Below are 18,079 nucleotides of genomic sequence, written 5' to 3'. Positions count from 1 at the left end.
AGGGCTATGAATGTTTTGGGGGTTTTTGCCTTTCCATCGATATGGTCTAGCACAGAATAGGTGCTTAATAAAAATGTGTTTAATTATTCAACTGAAATGAACCAGAGAAGAGAGGATTCCAGATACTGGAGACAGCCTGAGCCAAAGCTCCTGAGGGAGGGGAATACAGCTGCCCTGTACTGATGATGGGGGCCTCTTCACCAGCATGCTGGCCTTCATCTGCACACTGTCCAGCCGATCAGCATCCCTCCTGAGAAATGATGACCAGAAGGGTCTGCAGTGTACTACATGTGGCCTACTGACCACCCAAATACAGCTGCCCTGGCATTTATGGTCAAACTCCTATCTCCAACCAAAAAAAGTCTTGAAACAAAGCAAGGTGAAAATAATGGTAAATTTTATTGGCATAAATCACAGAAATTTAAATGAGAAAAGCAAGGTTAGAAGTTTATAGGGAAGAAAAAATCGAACCAAACCGCTGACTCAGAGAGGCGTCCCCCAGATGTCCCTGACCCCAAAGGGGAGGGCCTGGGGCAGGTCACTGTAAACAGAGCACTAAGGCCTCAAGGTGGACATACGGACATCCCCAAAACAGAGCTGGCCCAGACAGCTCCTGGCTTTCATTAAGCTCACTGAACCAGAAAGCTGAGTGTGCACTGAGATTCCAGCTAAATGCCATGGCCTCCACCAGATCCAGACTGTCCTGTGCCCTGTCTGTGGCCCATTTCTAATGACTGGGGAAAGCCCGGGAGTGGGCAGAATTGGTAGCTCCACCTGGGGACTCAGGATATTTTCCCAGGATTCTCCCAAGACGTGGCCTTGGGGCACTCGAGAATATTTCATGGCCCTGACTTTGCAAAACAATCATCGGTCAGTTGGGTTGCTACCCCAGGAATCTTCCAAACTCTCCTTACGGTCAGCACAAAACAGGGTCAAAGCAGAGGCTGGAGATCCTAAGCACCCCCTGGCTCCATCACCCAGGTTTCCCAAAGAACAGGAAAATGTGGCACAAACAGTGTCTAGGAGGAAGCCCAGAGGCAGAAGGCAGACTTCTACCAGGCATGTTGGAGCAGGGTCCTGGGGGAAGTCAGAAGACACAAGGAGGGCCTGGATATAGGACCTACTCCCCCTCCCCAACTCTATGGCTCATTCCAACAGAAACTGGGAAATCCCCCAGTCCCTCCCCATCACCCAACACACATTATGTGCTGACCTCTCTCATGAAGGCAGACAAGTGGGCTAAGTTAGCTGAGACCCCGGTGGACAGAGTCAGGGAGGAAAGGGATCTGAATACAGCAGTTTACGAAATGTTCTAGGTGACCTGTGAGGCAGGGAATGAAAAAGGCAACTCCCATTCCCACTGGTCTGTGCTAGAAAAAGATTCCGGCTGCCTTTCTTACCCAGAAGCCCTCAGTACTATTGGTTAAGAGTGCTGGAGAGCAAAGCCGCCTGGGTCACTGCCCCAGGGGCCCAAGAGCGGGGGAAGGAAACACCGAAAGAAACAGCTTAAAAATCTTTTCAAAATCATTTCATAGAGAGAATTAAAAGCAACCCAGACAAATAGGAATTCAAACCTCAGTGTAGAAATCTATCAAACACAGGACAGCGAACAGTCTGGGCGCCATGCTCATGGCATGCCCACCAGCCCTGGGACCCGGAGCCGGGCTCAGCTGTCCACAAAGTCAATGTAAAATATTATCGCTGGACAGTCCTTTCTCAGTAGAACCATGTGAACGAAAGCCATGAGAAAGGAGGCCTCAGATGGAGAACAGAGCGGCCAGGGCAGCTGGAGGAAAGAGGGACCCTGGAACATCTCCGTCCACCCCACCCTACCCCAGCCTCTGTCTTCTTCCCAGGTGGGCTTATGCTGGCGTTCACTTGGCAGGGGCTGGCTGCCCCCCAGAGTGCTGAGTCAGTGGAGGAGGAGGGGGAGAGTGAAAGGAGAAACGAGGTTAGGAAAGTTCTGCCCCTCAAAAACTCCCTGAATGGGCAGCCCTGGTTCTGGGGATGCCCAGTGACCCAGCTAAGAAATTATTCCAGTGTGGGGTGCCAGGCTCTGTATGGCAGGGAGAGCAGAAGAAGGTGGAGGGAAGTGGGCCTGGGGAGGTCCCTGGGAAGAGACCAGAAATAGGCATGATTTCTCTGGCCACCCCCCGCCTCTTCTCCTGCCACGTCTCTGGGTCCTGGGTGCCCCCCAGAGCCCAGAGGCTCTAACAGAAGAGTTTGAGGAAGCAGTTCTGACAGTAAGGCTTGTCGTTCTGTTCCTTGAAGGTCCCCTTGTTGAGCTGCTTGAGACAGAAGGCACACACAAAGTGCTCGGGGTGGAACTTCTTGGCCATGGCGGTGATGCAGCGGCCAGTGATGGGCTTCTGGCAGCCAGAGCAGAGCGAGCCTCGACGCTCATGATAATGCACTTCACAGTAGGGCTGCCCGCCATGCTCGAAAAAGCTGCCATTGACGAAGGGCGTAAAGCACTCCTGACCAGCACGGAGAAGGAGGTAAGAGTCAGGCCCAGGTGGGTGCTGACCATCAGTCAAGGGGCCCCAGACCCTCCCTCAGACAAGGAGACCAAGCCCCAGGAAGATAAGGCAGAGGCTGAACTCGAACCCAGGTCTCCCACCATCTCATGCAGCAGCTCTCGGCCCTGCAGAGGGTCCCAGGCCCCAAAGCCCAGGACCCAACAAGTCTCTGGTATTTAGGAAGCCTTGTCCACTCGCCCTCCCACTCTCCTGGGGAAACAACTCGGAACTCCCTCAAGTCACCAGACACTGAGGTCCACAGGCCTCCCTCAGAAGCAGAACTTTCATAGAGAGAACCCAGACAAACTGGAATTCAAAGACAAAGTGGCTGAGCAGAAGGCACAGGCAGGGAGAAGAGGGAGAGCGGCTGAACAGGTGGGCAGGGGCTTACCCGGCACACGAAGCACTCAGGGTGCCACAGGGTGTTGAGTGCAGAGATGTAGTTCTCGAGGATGGCCCGGGCACAGCCTCCACACTTCGGGGCAAACATGTCAAAGTAATCTTTTCGACAATATGCCTTCCCATCTTTCTCATGGAACCCTGCGTGGCGGACAAGAGCACAGGTTCAGAGAAGGTCAGGGCTGGGAGGGCATTTAGAACAGGGGATGTCAGAGCTGAGAGGGAACTTAGAACAGGGAATGTCAGGGCTGGGAGGGAACTTAGAACAGGGAATGCCAGAGCTGGGAGGGAACTTAGAACAGGGAATGTCAGGGCTGGGAGGGAACTTAGAACAGGGGATGTCAGGGCTGCAGGGGCCTGAGAACAGGAGATGTCAAACTGCAAAGAAGCTTAGAAATCATGTAGTTTAACTCTCATTTTATGGAACAGAACTGAGGCCTGAAGGGGGAAATGTCTTGCCCAAGGCCACACAGCAAGTCAGAGGCAGGATTCAAACCTAGAGCCTCTGACTTTAAGCCCAGAACTCTTTCCACTACTCTCTGCTGTCTCTCTAACATTAAGAACACAGGATCCTAGACCTAAAGGGGTCCCAGGGGCCCAGCCCAGCCTCTCCTAAAATAAGGCCCCCTGCCCTCCCAGACGCTGCAGACCCTTCTAAGACAAGTTTAGTACCTTCCGGTCCAAAGAAAGCCCCACACTGAGCACAGAAGAAGTGTTCAGGGTGCCAGGTTCGGTCCAAGGCCGTCACCACTTTCTGGAGAAAAGAAATCCCCGAGGAGAAAGCCATTGAAGAGGCCGGCTGCATCCTTTGCCCAATTTAGAGAGGCAGAGACGAGGTCTGAGAGATGCAGCTGCGCACAGCGAGGGGCAGAGGCAGCTTCTCCCAGCCTGAGAAGTGTCCCTGCCCAAGGGGGCACCAGCCAGCCTGGCACTCACTCAGCGTAATGTGGGAGTGGCACCCAGGCTCACTCCTTGCCCCTACTCCCGTACCCTATGCTACTCAGCAAATACATAATATTTATTTATCAAGATGCATGTTCGATTTTGAGGGCAGGGCCTGGTGCACAGTAAACGGCCAATAAGAGCTCGCTGAAGGAATGGATGTGTTCTCGTGCTGTCCACTAGCCCCACCAGCCCACATCTGGCTTACACTGAGCCTCCCTACTCTCTTGCCCAGTCTCTTTTTTCAGAAACTCCACCTCTGCCCCCTAGGTTCCCACTGGCTGGTCCCTCTCTCTTTGCCTGACCATGGAGCCCAGGCAGGATGCCAAGCCAGGTTCTTACAAGCCCGGCTCAGCCCATAGGGGAAGGACGCAACCATAGCAGCCAGGTGGGCATCCCAGCCTCATATGCCCTGCCTGTCCCGCGCACTCCCCAGGACTCACATCCAAGATGGGCCCATTACAATAGAAGCATCGGGGGGAGAAGAGGTTGTGGTAGTCCTTCTCACAGTAGGGCTGCCCGTCCCGTTCAAAGAAGTTCCGGGAGCCGATCTCTTCCTGGCAGTGGGTGCAGACAAAATGTTCCGGGTGCCAGGTCTTCCCCATCGCTGTCACCACCTGGGGAAGAAGGAGGAGGGGGAAGGTCAGCTCTCTGAGGTCAGGCAACGACCCCCACACACTAAGCTCGGTGCCAGGCACATAGTGGGGCTTGATCAGTCCTGTCTGCCTCTTCCTGACCCCAGTTGGGGTTGTCTTGGCAAAGATATTGGAGTGCTTTGCCATTTCCTTCTTCAGCTCATTTTACAGATGAAGAAAATGAGGCAAAGTTAAGTGACCTGCCCAGGGTGACCCAGCTAGGAAGTGTCTGAGGATGGATTTGAACTGGGATCTTCCTGACTCTAGGCCTGGTGCTTTATCCACTGAACCACCTAGCTTCGTGTCTAATAAATTCAGTTATGGAAACAAAAGGAAGCCTTTCTCCACCCCCATCCCCACCAACCCACTTACTCTTTACCAACCCCAGACTGATTAACAAGGCCCCCAGGGGTGTGTCAGCCCTTCTCAGAGGCAGGTGATGCCTCTGACCCAGGCTGTGTCTTGTCCTCTCTCCCTCTATACCCCTCCCTTTCCCACTCCCCCATCACCTGTCCAGCAATGGGCTTCTTGCAGGCCCCACACACGCCTTTGGCGACCGTGGCCACACCCAATTTGTTCAAATCTGATTGCAGGCTCCCCAACATGCTGTCCAGTTGGCTTCCAGGCTTTGGGGTACCACCAGGTGGGGAACTGCTCCCCACCTTCCCCTGGGCCATGAACTGTGGAGCAAGAGGAGAAGAGCGGTTGGAACAGGACATGGCAACATCTGAGTCTTTGGCTGGGACACCAGGTAAGTGTCTTTTACAACTCAGTGGCTTCCCCTCAACCTACTCTACAGACGAAATAACTGAGGCGAGCAGACAATCTGGTGACCCTTCTGATGCAAACAACAAAACCGGCACCAATCTCTCCGGGTGCCCGTCTCCCCCCCACGATCTTGGGGAAGATCCTGTCCTGAGGGGATGCAAGGGGACAAGAGGCCTATGGATGACAGTGACAGCGTCCTCCCACGCCAAGCGCACACCTCTTCAGCCTACGCCTGCCCAGTCCACCACCCTGGAGCCCAGAGAGAAGAGGAGACTCCCCCATGAGAGGATAAAGCCTTTTCTTGCAGAGACAGGCCTAGACCTCCCACACCAGGACAAATGAGAAGGGTCCAATGTTTGCTAAGTGAATGACTGATAGACACCAGCCCAACCCTGGTGTTTAGAGGCCTCCAATGATTCACAGATCCAAAAAGAGGCTCCCCCAGCCCAGGGGGGCAAAGAGGGGGAGAAGCTGAGAGAGAGGAGGCCAGAACCCAAGAGACTTCCATGGAGGAAGGACCCGGACCCAAGGGAAAAAGCAGGACAACCACGGGAGAGCTGGGACCGAGCTCCGCAGGGAAAAAAGGGGCAAACCTCAGGAAAGGCCAGGGCTGCCCCGAGCTCACTGCCCTGAGGACATGGGCTGGCTGCCTTCCTGAGAGGGGGAGGGCTGGGGGGTGGGCGGGCTGCCATCAGGACCGGGGGCTGGGCTGCCGAAGTCGCCGTCAGCACCTATGGAGGAGGGGGACAGGCTGAGGTCAGCATCCTGACTCAGGGACCAAAGGGAGATCAAGGCACTGAGGGTGCTGGGTGGCAGGGGATGACAGGTTTAGTCAGCCCTAGGGACCCCTGGGGGCAGGCCTGCCTGAACTGGGGGGAAGAGTGGGTCCTCATCGGTCTGACAGCCAACAGACACAGTGAGGCGAGCAGCAGCCAGGGCGCGGAGCGAGCAGGAGACAGAGGCCACGCTGGGCACAGGGCCCAGGGCGGTTGTGAGCTCCTCTTCATCACAGGGGGTATCCCTGAGCCTCGAAGACATAGGGGAAGGGGAGGTTGGGGCTGGCAGTGTCCGGGGAGAAGGAGGGCCACTCTCAGGAGTGTGTCTGAGAGACTGGCAAGGAGAAGGAGGAGGAGAGACAGGAGCTGACATGATTCTTCTCAGGGGAATGGGAGAGTCAGGAGGAAAGACAACCTGGGGAAGGAAGGAAGACAAGTGAAGATGAGAGAAAGGAAACGCCCCCAAGACCTGGGGCCCAAAGCCTTGGCACCCTATAGCACCAGCCCAGCACTACAATTAGGACATAGGGCCAAGCCCCAGCCCTCAAGAATTCCAGAGATCAGGGCCATGACGAGGATCTGAAATCCTCTTCTGGCCATACCATCCAGGGTTGAGACATCTGGTGGCCACACAGACCCGCAGTTCCTCTTCTCCCCTTGACCCACACAAACCAGGCCTAACTACAGACAGAACCAAGAGCCAGAAGAGATCTGCAAGTGTTCCAAATGGCCTCTCCTCCTTCATCCCACCCCTAGGGCCATGCTGAGGGCCTCCACCCCAATACCTTCTCTATGACCTGCCCCCCGGCCCTCCTCCCTCGAGGCTGCACAGTGATGACAACCCCCTCGGTCAGCCAGGCCTCCGGGTCGGCCCCTGCTGCGGCCACCCCCTCCTCCTCTGGCCTGATGCCCAAACGGTCCTGCAACTCAGCAATGAGCTGGTCCTGAGATGGGGTCTTGCGGAGGACGGCGGGGCTCAGGCGCCGACGCGGGGAGGGTTCCCGTGACATGGGGTGTGCGTGGCCTGTCTCCCGGCTCCTCCTGATCACGGAGCGGATCTGAGAGACAGAGGAAGCCGGTCATAGCCGCATCCTTCCACCAATCCTCTGGCTACCAGGCAAGCCAGGTGGACCCAATGCTCCTCATCACGCATTTCCTTTGATCCCCACCAAGCACTGAGGGGCACAACTTCACACAGGAAGACAGGCGTTCACAAAGAACAGGACAGTGAGGCCCATCAGACCTCCACCAGGAGAGCTGCCCTCTCCCTCTAATGTTTCTGCACCTTCATTTTTCCGTCTATAAAATGGGGACAAGGATAACTCATGCTCAGTCCACCTCACAGGCCTACTACAGACATGGAACATGTGTAGCAGACATGGAGGAGGGAGCCAGCCTGGCTTGGCCTGAGTCCAGCAAGTCAAGACCATGCACTGGCTGCCATGGCAGGAAGTCTCCACTTTCAGCTCTGGCGTCTCTTCATCTGAGGACGTTTCAGGTCCCCCCACGGCTGCCATGCACAAGGGCTCTATCAGGGGGTCATGCTGTTAGTGCAGAGGAAGGGCAGGGGAACGTCCAGTCTCACACCATGCACTGGGGCCATGCACAGCGCTGTAGCTGCCCTCCCCCTCGGGTGCCTGCCTGGCCAGAGGTGGAAATCCTCTCCGAGGCCATGGGCAGCTCCACCTCATCCCTCCTGGTTAAGCTGCTTGAGGTTTCTGTGCTCCAGCCTCCTCTTGAGGGGCTCACAGCAGACAGGTCTCTCCTGGGAGTGCTCTCTTGGCCCAGCTCCACTGAGGCCTGTGGGGGGTGGCTGCTGACCTGACCCATCAGCCCTTCCACAGCCAAGGTCGTCTGCAGTCTGGGTTCCTCTGCAGGGCCCCAGGTGTCTGGGAAGACATCCTGTCGGTTCACAGCAACAACAGCTGGTTCAATGGCTCCTTCCACAGCAGAAGCAGTTTTGTGTGAATCCGGGAGGGCTGAGGGCTCCAAAGCCCACAGCTGTTGCTTTGAAGCGTTGCCCACCTCCTCCATACCAGGAGGGCTGACAGGCACCTTCCACAAGCGGCTGTAATGCTGAGGCCTCATGTGTGCTTTAGGCAAGAAGGAGCCAGAACAAATAGCCTCGGGAGGCCTCTTCTCACTGCCGAGACCCACTCTGGCTGTGTCCTTCCTATGAGTTGGGCCCTGGTCCTTTGTCCCAGAGGGACACCTATCCATGAAGGATAGCCCAGTGCTGCCAGCATCAGACACCTCTCCAGGCCTGGTCGAATTGGGCCATTCCACAGGAGGGGCTGTGAGGGGATCTGAGGACAGAACTGGGGGGCTCCTCCCTGTGTCCCCATTCTCTTCAATGCACAAGACCCCAGAGGCACTCCCCCAGTCATCAGAAAACTGTCTAGGTCGAGGCGTCAAGGAAGCCGAAGGTGAGAGAGTGCTATGTGGCTCTAGAGAGGCATGTGAGCGGGCCAACAGCTCTGATCTCGGGGACACGGAGGAGCTGGTCTGGAGGAAAATCAGGACAAAGGGAGAGAGGAGGTTCAAGCCCTTTCAGCCTGGGCATGGACTCCAACCTCAGGACCCAGGGGTCCATCTCCCGGAGTGTCTGAGGTGACCCCTCAGATCTAAGCAGCTCATGAAGGGGAGCTCATTTCCTCCTGGACACTCAGAGAACAGACAGCCAGGCCCACAGACCACCTGGGTCACCCACAAGGGCGTCCTCCAAGGTCAAAGAGCAGCCAAAGAGCTCATAGAAGGAAGCAGGCTTCAGGGTAAGGAGGCATCTCTTAAATGCCCCAAAGGGGAGGGGGACAAAGTTAAAAGAGGAACAAGCAGTGAAGGGTGGAGTGGGCTCCCCAAGATAAGAGGGGGTGACATCCAGCACTCCCAACACACACGCACGCACGCACGCATGCACGCACACACACTTCCATAAAGAAACCAGCTAGGGACCAGAGTGATGCGGAAACAGGAGTTTTTGTTGACCCACAAACACCACACTTTGGGTTCCCAGTGGTCATCCCTTGCTGATCTGCCCCTCCCTGACCCTGAAGCCTTCTTCATCCAACAAGAGGCCATCATCCTCACTCTCCACCTTGAGTCCATCTTCTTAGAGGACCCAGAATTTCCCCTGCCCCAGCCCCCACCAGACAGGAGACATTATCTGACACATCATCAACCACCCCACCGTCCAACCTTAGCCCCCACTATGGGGAGACTTCTGACTTCGGAGTCCACAGTTCCAGGTTCCTCCCCCACGATGGACTAGAGAACTCTCCAGAGGCATGTCCTCTGTGTCAGAGCAGAACAAGATGGTGCCACGTGCCCATATGGAACCAGGGCAAAGCCTACCTCTGGAGAGCCTAGTTCAACTCCCTCGCCAGGGACCTCAGCCCTTGCTCATCACAAAGAGAAGACCGGCAGGATGGTTCTCCCTCTCACCCCACACTCCCATCTCCCTGTTCCTCCCCAAGGCTGCCATCTGACCAGAAGGCAAGGCCAGATCAGCAAATTGTTGGAGAAATCAATCACCATCAATACCCATTTAGATCCTGGCAGACTTCTCATCCTCTAAATAAAACATCCCAGCCCATCCCTGGGTTGGGGCAGGGAAGTGGGGAAGGGTTGCCTGGAGGTTGGGTTGGGAGGGGCTTGGGGCAGGGCAAGAGACCAATCTCAGAATAAGCTACTGGTCAGTGCCAGCCCACCACCCAAAGGCGTTGGGTTTCCCACAGTAGCGGATGGTGGGAAGGGGAGGCCCAGCTGCCAAACCACAGAGGGAGGGAGGAGAGAAAGGCTACAGAATCAGCTCCAGGCATTCTGGGCAAAGAAGAAGTCATTTATCAGGGGATTGGAAAGCAGAGAGAGGAGAGTAGAGATGCCAATGAGGCGGAGAGGCCAGAAAAGGACATCAGTCAGTGCCATGCATGGGGTCTAGACAGGTGAGAGCTGGTCCCTGGGTTTCAGGTCCTCAGGATCAACATACTCCCTCCCTTACCCCAATGGCCCATCTGCTGGCAGAGACAGAGGCCCTTTGTCTGCTCCAGGTCCACCAGACTCAACAGCTAAGGAAGCAGGAGTCACCCTCTGACTAGCCTGGCCCAAGGCAGCATCCTGATGCCCACCCAGATGGAGCCAGGGCAGCTCCCTGGATTCTTCGCTGTGGATTCCCCCTCCCTAGACTCCAAAGGGCAAGAAGGGCATCCTGTGCTCAAGTTTGGGCACAGGTCCAAGGTGAGACCAGGAATAAGGACTTTGGGGCGATAGGAATAGGGGGAGACACAGGTCTGCAGAGCACCTTGAAGTCTGAGAGGGAGGCCATCAGCTCATCCAGCTCCCTGGTGGCCGAGGAAGCCGAGATGCGGGTCTGCTGCTGGCTGGATGTGACACGCTGGGGGTTGTTCATGTCACCCTGGTTCACAGTGATGGCTGGGCTGCAAGGAGAGGCACAGGCAGCGTGAGCGATGAATGCCCTGGGCCTTTCCAGCACAGGGATCAGCCACCCCTATTCCCAGTCTCAACATTTGCCCCCCCAGTCTACACTCAGGGCTAACTCTCCCAAGGGCCATAGTGAGCCTTTAGGGAAGAACAGTGAGCCTGGGGAACTCGAAGACAGACGTGCTGAGAAGGGAGCGGTCACAAAGACCCCTAAAAGGTCTCAGGTCAATCCAAAAGCCTTCATTAATACCTACTATGTGTTGGGACTAAAAAAACAAAACCCAGTGCCTGCCATCCTGGCATTTCCATTCTAAACCACCTGCTCAGAAACCTTAGGAATCCTCGTTCCCAGGATCTGTGTCTCCACCAGCGGGGGCTTCCCAAGAATCTGAGATCACTCCCAGGGCACACGTCTCGGGGGCTGGTTATTCAGAACAGTACATGGTGTGCATATGGACTTTTGAGATTTATAAAGCACTTTATTGTGGGTCTCCCATTTGATCCTCTGAACAACTCTGAGCAGCATTATTAGGCCCATTTCACACACGATGAAAATGAGGCCTAGAGATGACCTGTCCCAGTGTCAGTTGTGCAATGGGAGCCCACTCGTGCCTTCCTAACATACTTGGCTGTCCCTGCCCATGACCAGGACAGAGATGAAGGATGAATCCCTACCCCATCCCTGGCTCTTCCTGAATCTGCTGGGATCCAAATGGAGGAGGAGGAGAGAGAGGACTCACTAAGTCCATGAGGAGAGAGGGAGTGTCCAGGAATGTACCACAAGCCCTCAAACCTAACAAGGAGGCTCTAGGAATACCTCAGAGAGTACCCCCTCCCTACCCTTTCAAGCCAAGCTGGCACTCACACAGGGCTGGGCACGGAGCTCTCCAGCTCATCCAACAGGCTCTCCACACTGGGTCTCACATCCTCCAGCCCCCGAGCGCCATTCCGTTTGGGCTTCTCTTTCACTGGGGGGGTGGCCTTTCCCCCCAAGGGGCTGTTATTCTCAGGGATGCCATAGTGAGCACTCAGCCCTGCAGGCAGTGGAGGGCTCTGGTTAGCGTCATCTTGGGAGAGAAGAGGAGAAAGTCCAATTGATGCCGACTCTGGCCCAGTCTGATGGCCTGAGAAGGGAAGCCTGAGAAATGAGGATGTGGGGAAACAGTACCACCCCCACCCTGAGGACGGGGCCCTTACCAGACAAGAAGCCAGAAGCAGGGCTGTGCTGGACAGCATTCAATTCCAGGAGGAGGCGGTCAAGTTCTGACAGGTTACTGCCCAGAGAGGAGCTCATGATGGTGGGGGACGGCTCAGCTGATTTCTGCTTGTTGGGGAAACTGGAGGTGGGGGGAAGGAAGGAGGTCCATGAGATCCTTCCAATGGCAGTAGGGAAGGGGAGACACACAAGACACCGAGGGGCCTGAAGCCCACATCCTGCAAGAGTTTGCAGCTTGATCTACAGCTCAATGTCAGGATGACTTCCCAGAGCAGACGGGTGGTTCCCTTGGAGGTCCTTAGGACCAGCCCCAATGACCACCTGTCTGGAGGGGCTTAGGGGTGGGGGGGTGGGCTGGATCAGGAGACTGCTGGGCTCCCTGCACCTCTTGGCGAGGAAGGCAGGCTCCCCAAGCCAGAGGAAGCGCAATGGGACGGCTAGGGATGTGGTGAGATGGGACAGGAAGGAAGTGGGCTTCCTACCCTCAGCTATCCAAAGGGAGAGCAGAGGACGTGGCAAAGGCTCCCAACAGTCAGAATGCAACAGGAACATGTGTTGGGCAACAAATGGCATTGCCACCTGATCTAATAGGGGAGGGAGAGGGCTCCAACCCCTTCCGCAATAATAGCCATCACAAATGGCGCATCTGTGGCTCCCTGAACGCCTCACACACATTCACAGTCTCCCTGGAGGCCCCCTATGATTCTGGGGGTATAGGGATTGTATCACATACACAGACTGAGATAGAAGAGACCCCAGAGAGTCAGAAAATCATCCATCGAGAACTAGGTTAGATTTTAAAAGCCAACTAGTCCCAGCCCCTCCTTTTACAGACAAGGAAACTGAGGCAGCCAAAGAGATTAAATTACTAAAACATAAAAGGTTAAAAGACTGAGGATCTGGATGCAACCTCAGAGGCCAACTATGCCAACTCTCTCTACAAATGGGGAAACTGAGGTAGAGAGAGAGGTGAAGCAATCTGAGGCAGCTAGGGGAGGCCATAGTGTATAGAGAGCTAGACCTAGAGTCAGGAAGACCCAAGTTCAAATCCAGCCTCAGACCCTCCCCAGCTGTGTGATCTCTGGCTCAGTTTCCTCATTTCCAAACTAGAACAATGAGAGCACCTACCTCCCAGGGCTAGAGTGAGGTTCGAAGGACACAGCACAAGTAAAGGCCCCCCCCATCTTCAATGCGCTGTACATACACTATCATCCTCATTGTGTTCTCACTAGTGCCCCTGGACCCAAGCAGGGTGCCAGGGGCGGGACGGCATAGGGAGGTACCTGTACACGTGCTCCTCGTCGCTGGCTCCGCGGGGACAGGGGGACCCAAGGCTGTCCCTGGACACAGGGACACTGGGATTTTTCGCACTGGAGCTGTACCCAGGAGACTGGGGTGGAGGCTGCCGGGACAAGACATGATGCCGATGAGGGCCTGGGCAGTGGAAGGGGTGAGCCAGCAGCTCCACCCCAGGGGCGGGAGCAAGCCCCTGAATCATCTGCCAACCTCCCTCCACCCCCCTACCTCCTGCCCCAGGAGGTTCACACTCATCCTCACGGCTCCCTGGGGGCTTTCCACTGCCTGGTGATTAACACTGTTCACCACCCCTAGGGTGCATGGGGGCCGGTACTTGGTTGGGATGACTGGGGCTTTGTCAGACCCTTCTCCCCTCATGCCTTCCCCTGGAAGCCTGCTCCCCAGCCTACCTCTTCCCTCTAGACTCCTAGTTGGCTTCATAACCAGGCCTGACCCATGGAAGCCTCCCTTTAGTGGGCCTTGCCTCTGAAATCTACTCCATAGCCATGGGGTCTATAGATCCTACCTGCTGGGGGATGTATCGGGGGCTGCTGGTCTGCCACTGGTCCAAGGGGTCAAGGACAGTGCCGTTGAGCGCCTCACTGGAGGGGGGCGGAGGAACTGGGGGAGGCACTGCAATCTCTTGATACGTGTGGTTTCCCGTTGGGTAGGAATAAGGGGTCTCTTCAGACAGAAACACAGGCCGTTTGGAGATATGGGAGGTGGTGGACTCCAGGTCCGCGAGCAGGGCGTCTGGTAGGGACAGGACAACATGATAGGCATGTGAAATAAGAGTAGCCTCCAATTGGCACAGGTCGCCCCCATGACCTGAGGATCTCCCCTTACCACTGCCACAAGGGTCAGACAAGCTTCTGAATTTTCCCAACTCCTGGGGTAAAGAGACAGGAGAATGTAGACACACAACCAACCTCCCTAGGGCAAGCCAGGGTAGACTGCAGCCTCCTGCTTGCAGTTAATGGCATGCTGGGCTGCAAAACCAACTGCCTAGCTCCCCCAAGCAAACCTGAAGAGGTTCTTCTGGGCTCCCAGGGCTGCTGGGTGCCCAGCTCTGGGCTCCTGGGCCCTCTCCCAACAAGTAAGCAGAGCCCGAGGCTCTCTGGGAGAACTGGGCTTCCTGAGAAGGGATAAGAAATTCCTGATCTAAGCAGGAGGGATGACTACACTGGATAGAAGGAGGAGCTGGGAGACGCCCAGCCTTCCCTGGTTCTCTCCTTGTCAGGGGCAGAAAAGGGGCCAGCTCTGGCAGCAGGACCGAGGGTCACAGTACTGAGGGCAGGGCAGCAGTCTGAGCTGGGGGGAGGACTGCTCAAGAGGAGCCTGGCACCAAAAGGGAGAGAAGCCAGCCTCTGGCTGCCCTAGGGCTCCTCAGGCTCTCCATCCTTCTGCCATCTGGAACAGGTGAGGGCCGGGAAACCAGAGCCCCTGCCTTCTCAGCCCCAATTTTAAGGACACCCATGACTGGGCCCTCTGGACCCAACACTTGGCCCTGGTCCAAATCCACCAGCATCTGTCATGATCTGGAGGGTGAGCAAGGAGCTGAGGATGAGCACAGACAGTCCCTGTCCAGCAGGACCTTACAATCTAGTGGGAGGAAACATCCCATTCACAAATGAAGATGGGGCTGGGCCCAGGGAGAAGGCGGCCTCTCCCACCGCCATCTTAGAGAATGGCCCAAAAGGCTAGCCTAGCGGGCACCTGTGCCCACCACACTCTCCAGGTGGCCAGAGCCATATTAAAATGGAATCAGGAAATATTTTAAAAATAAAAATAATACCAACAAGTGGTTTTCTAAGACAAGTGGCTAACGGATCCTTCTGTCTGGACCAACGGCCAAGAGGTCCAGTATCACAAGTCAGCATGCATCAAGCACAGGACTTGAATGCAGCTCCCAGATCAGATCTCCATCTGGCTACCCCACACTGCCTCTCATCGATAATAATTTGAGGGTAAGGGTGGGGAATCAGAATGGGTTCCTATAGGAAGGACTTGGCAGCCAAGCCTGAGAGCCAAGAAGTTTAAGAGTTCAAATTCTGGCAGACATTTACTAGCTGTGTGAAGCAGTAACAACTTTTCTAGGCCTCAGTTTCCCTAGCTGTACAATGGAGGAGTTTCGCCTTGATGGTATCTAAGACCCCCTTCTACCCATGAGGAGGCCCTAAGGGGAGTCCTGTCTGTCCCCGGCCCAAGCTCCCTTCTTGAATTTCTAACCAGCCCAATCCTAAATCCCTCCCTCTCGTTCTCCCAGGAAAAAAGAAAGCAAGGCCAAAGTCCAGGGCTCTCCAGCAACTCCAAATACCAAGAAGTCTGCCAACTCTGAAGATGCACCGCCCCCCCCCAACCCGCTGGTCAGTGCCCACCCTTCCCACCTCCCCTGCCTCAGAGGAGTCAAACCTTGTGCTCTGGTCCCAGGGGAAAAATCCCCTTCAGCAAGCAAGTAGCAAAAAACTTATACCCTCCAGCCCAGAGAAATCTCGGGAAGGTTAGGGTGTGGCAGCCCAGCCTGGAGGACAGGTCCTGTGACGTCAGAGAGAGTAGACTTCCTGTGGTCCCACCCCATCCCTTCCAGACACTGAGGAGCTCCCACAAAGAGGTGGGGCTTCCTCTTTCTCAGCCAGGTGGAAGTCAAGAGAGCTGGACTGAAGGTGAGACAGGCTGTAGGTGAGCTGGGCTGTAGGAGAGCCAGGAAGGACTGAGTAACCTCTGAGCAGCCCAGTAGGCTTGGCCCCACCAGCCAAGGATATCTGGGTGCTCTACTAATTCTCTCCTAAAGACAGGACCCAGAGAAAAATCTGGGAAGTCAGGGAAAATTCAAGAAATGTCACTAAGCCGAACTCAGCACTGCCCAAGAACCCTTTGTATGGTATCTCTGACGAGCGGTACCCTGGCCTCCCCTGAAAGATCTCCCCGCCCAAACTCCCCAGGTTTGTCTCATCCCCCTGAGCTCCAACCTGAAGGGATGGATCTGGAGGCAGAGCACTTGGGCTTTTTATAAGGAGGTTGGGGGTGGGGGTTTGGGGGGGAAGAGACCCTAGGTAAGCTATTTCCCAGTTCTTGTGCCTCTGGTTTCCTCATCTGTAAAATCTGGGGGTAGGGGTGGGGCTGGATCCCTCCTGGCTCTTACATTGTCAATGAGTCAGTCAATAATTAATATCAATCAATTAACAACTAGGTGGTGTAGAGGGAAGACCTGAGTTCAAATCCAGTTTCATTTAGTAGCTATGTGACCCTGGGCAAGTCACTCAGTCCTGTTGGCCTCAGTTTCCTCACCTGTAAAATGAGCTGGAGAAATGGCAAACCACTCCAGTATCTTTGCCAAGAAAACCCCAAATAGGGTCATGAAAAGTCAGACAGGACAGAAAACAACTGAACAACAAAATGTGCCAGGCACAGGGCTAGGCACTGAGGATACAAAAAGAATCAGAAGAAGCTCCTGTCCTCAAGGACCTTACAAGCAAGCCACTCTGTCCGGGCAAATTCTACATGAGATAAATGGCAGATATTCTGTTGGTTTTTTAAAGCCCTCATTCTGGGGGAAACAAAGATGATGCCAAAACACACCAAAATAAAAGCCACGAGACATTTTTTTGTTACTGTTTGAAGGGGCCTTTCCATTCAGGGCCATGACAGAGTTGAATTTGAAGCAGCTAAAGCTGATCGTTAAATTTTCACCTTAGAAATCCACAAATCCAAGTTTGACTTAATCGTTTTGTTGACTGTGTAGACTTAAGAAAGTGGAGAAAATGTTTTGTTTTGTTTTGTTTTTAAAAAAAAAAGCAGATTAAAGACAAAAGCATTGCCCTAAGTACTGGGTTGTTAAATATTTGGGGGGATACCATGGGCATCTGACATTTTGTGCCCAGGGAAGCTCTATGTTCTAGGGTCCCCCGCAGCACTTAATTTGTGATCCTAGGAAACAGGATGGAGAAGAGTGAACCCCATGAACAAATGGCCACAGGCCTAGAGGAAGCAGGGACTGAGGACTCAGGCTGCATTCTGGGGCCATCTGGATCCTAATCTCCCATTGTGGGGAAATGGTTAAAGTTCTCGAGTTTCCTCCCCTGGTATGAGTCAACACAAGCTCAGGGCCAGACTGGGAGGAACCAGGGGGGAGGAAGGAGGGGTCCTCTGTGAGGGGTGAAGCTCCCTTCCTCTCCGGCCAGGCTGGAGGCACCCACCTGCCCCCTACTCCCCCAGGCCCCTCCTCAGTTACAGGCCCCCACCCACCCCTCCTGGGCTCCTCAGATAGCAGCCCTACCCCTGGGAGAGCCAGCCCCTGTGAGATTCAAGGCAGGCCAAGTCCTAGACCCCTCATCCAAATCAACAAACATTCACCACATGCGCCTGTCATGTATACGAGGCAGCAGGCTCCTGGTGCTGAGGCAGCAGGCTCCTGGGTGCTGAGTATACTAACACAAAAAACAGGATGTTTACATGGGGGGAGGGGAGGAACAGATGTACACAGGTAAGCAGGGGGAGCACAAGAGGGGGAGATCATAAAATTCTAGATTCAGAGCTACTGGAGGTCAATGAGGCCAGCCCCCTCACTTTACGGATCAGGAAACTGAGGCCCAGAGAGATTAAGTAAATTACCTAGAATCACACAAGTGTTTTGAGGTGGGATTGGACTCAGATCTTCCTGACAGAGTGCCTGACCTAAGTGTAAATCCTGTTTCAGATACCTCCTAGCTGAGTGACCCTGGGCAGGTCATGCAGCCTCTCTGACCTTCAATTTCCTCAGCTATAAAGTGGTAATCTCTGTAAAGCACTTCACAAAGCTTAGCAGCATATGTAAGTGCCAGATACTGTGGGGGTCTTCAGAAAAAGCAAAATAATTTCAGATGGGAGGGAGTATACCTGTAGGAGAGGGTGAGAAGGCAGAGGTGAGGAGAGGGTGTGTCAGGGCCAGAGCGCCTCCCCTCCCCAGGGAGGGGAGGAAACCCACCTTTAGACAGAGAAGTAGAACATCCTTTGCAAAAGACAGGAGCAGGAACAAGGTCCTAGGTAGGAAGGGGTGGCTGGGGCGACACCTGGTGTGGAAGCCAAGGCCTCTCTCACTAAGGACCCTAGCAA

The 18,079-nt window shown here is 54.9% G+C and overlaps 1 protein-coding gene across 9 annotated transcripts in view; it reads right to left on the bottom strand.

The window, feature by feature from the left end:
- Positions 1-380: 380 nt before the first annotated feature.
- PXN (paxillin) overlaps positions 381-18,079 on the bottom strand; it is a 54,048-nt gene continuing 36,349 nt past the window's right edge. For 3 of the 9 annotated variants that reach the window (XM_072600279.1, XM_072600282.1, XM_072600281.1), the window contains exons 2-15: positions 13,515-13,741; positions 12,976-13,094; positions 11,674-11,813; positions 11,342-11,543; positions 10,337-10,472; positions 7,681-8,544; positions 6,825-7,097; positions 6,128-6,454; positions 5,857-5,994; positions 5,005-5,175; positions 4,304-4,477; positions 3,591-3,672; positions 2,911-3,059; positions 381-2,477 (exon numbers count right to left, since the gene is read on the bottom strand). In XM_072600279.1, the coding sequence (XP_072456380.1) occupies positions 2,211-2,477; positions 2,911-3,059; positions 3,591-3,672; positions 4,304-4,477; positions 5,005-5,175; positions 5,857-5,994; positions 6,128-6,454; positions 6,825-7,097; positions 7,681-8,544; positions 10,337-10,472; positions 11,342-11,543; positions 11,674-11,813; positions 12,976-13,094; positions 13,515-13,741 (3,269 nt within the window). In that variant the 3' untranslated portion in view covers positions 381-2,210. Of the gene's footprint in view, positions 2,478-2,910; positions 3,060-3,590; positions 3,673-4,303; positions 4,478-5,004; positions 5,176-5,856; positions 5,995-6,127; positions 6,455-6,824; positions 7,098-7,680; positions 8,545-10,336; positions 10,473-11,341; positions 11,544-11,673; positions 11,814-12,975; positions 13,095-13,514; positions 13,742-15,400; positions 17,158-18,079 lie in introns of those variants that run through there. The other 6 variants (XM_072600284.1, XM_072600280.1, XM_072600285.1 and 3 more) reach the window with 6 other exon arrangements.

Source organism: Notamacropus eugenii, chromosome 4 (genome assembly GCF_028372415.1).
Source record: "Notamacropus eugenii isolate mMacEug1 chromosome 4, mMacEug1.pri_v2, whole genome shotgun sequence".
Lineage (NCBI taxonomy): Eukaryota > Metazoa > Chordata > Mammalia > Diprotodontia > Macropodidae > Notamacropus > Notamacropus eugenii.
Note: the sequence above shows the minus strand (reverse complement) of the source record. Positions and strands in the feature narration are given on the sequence as shown.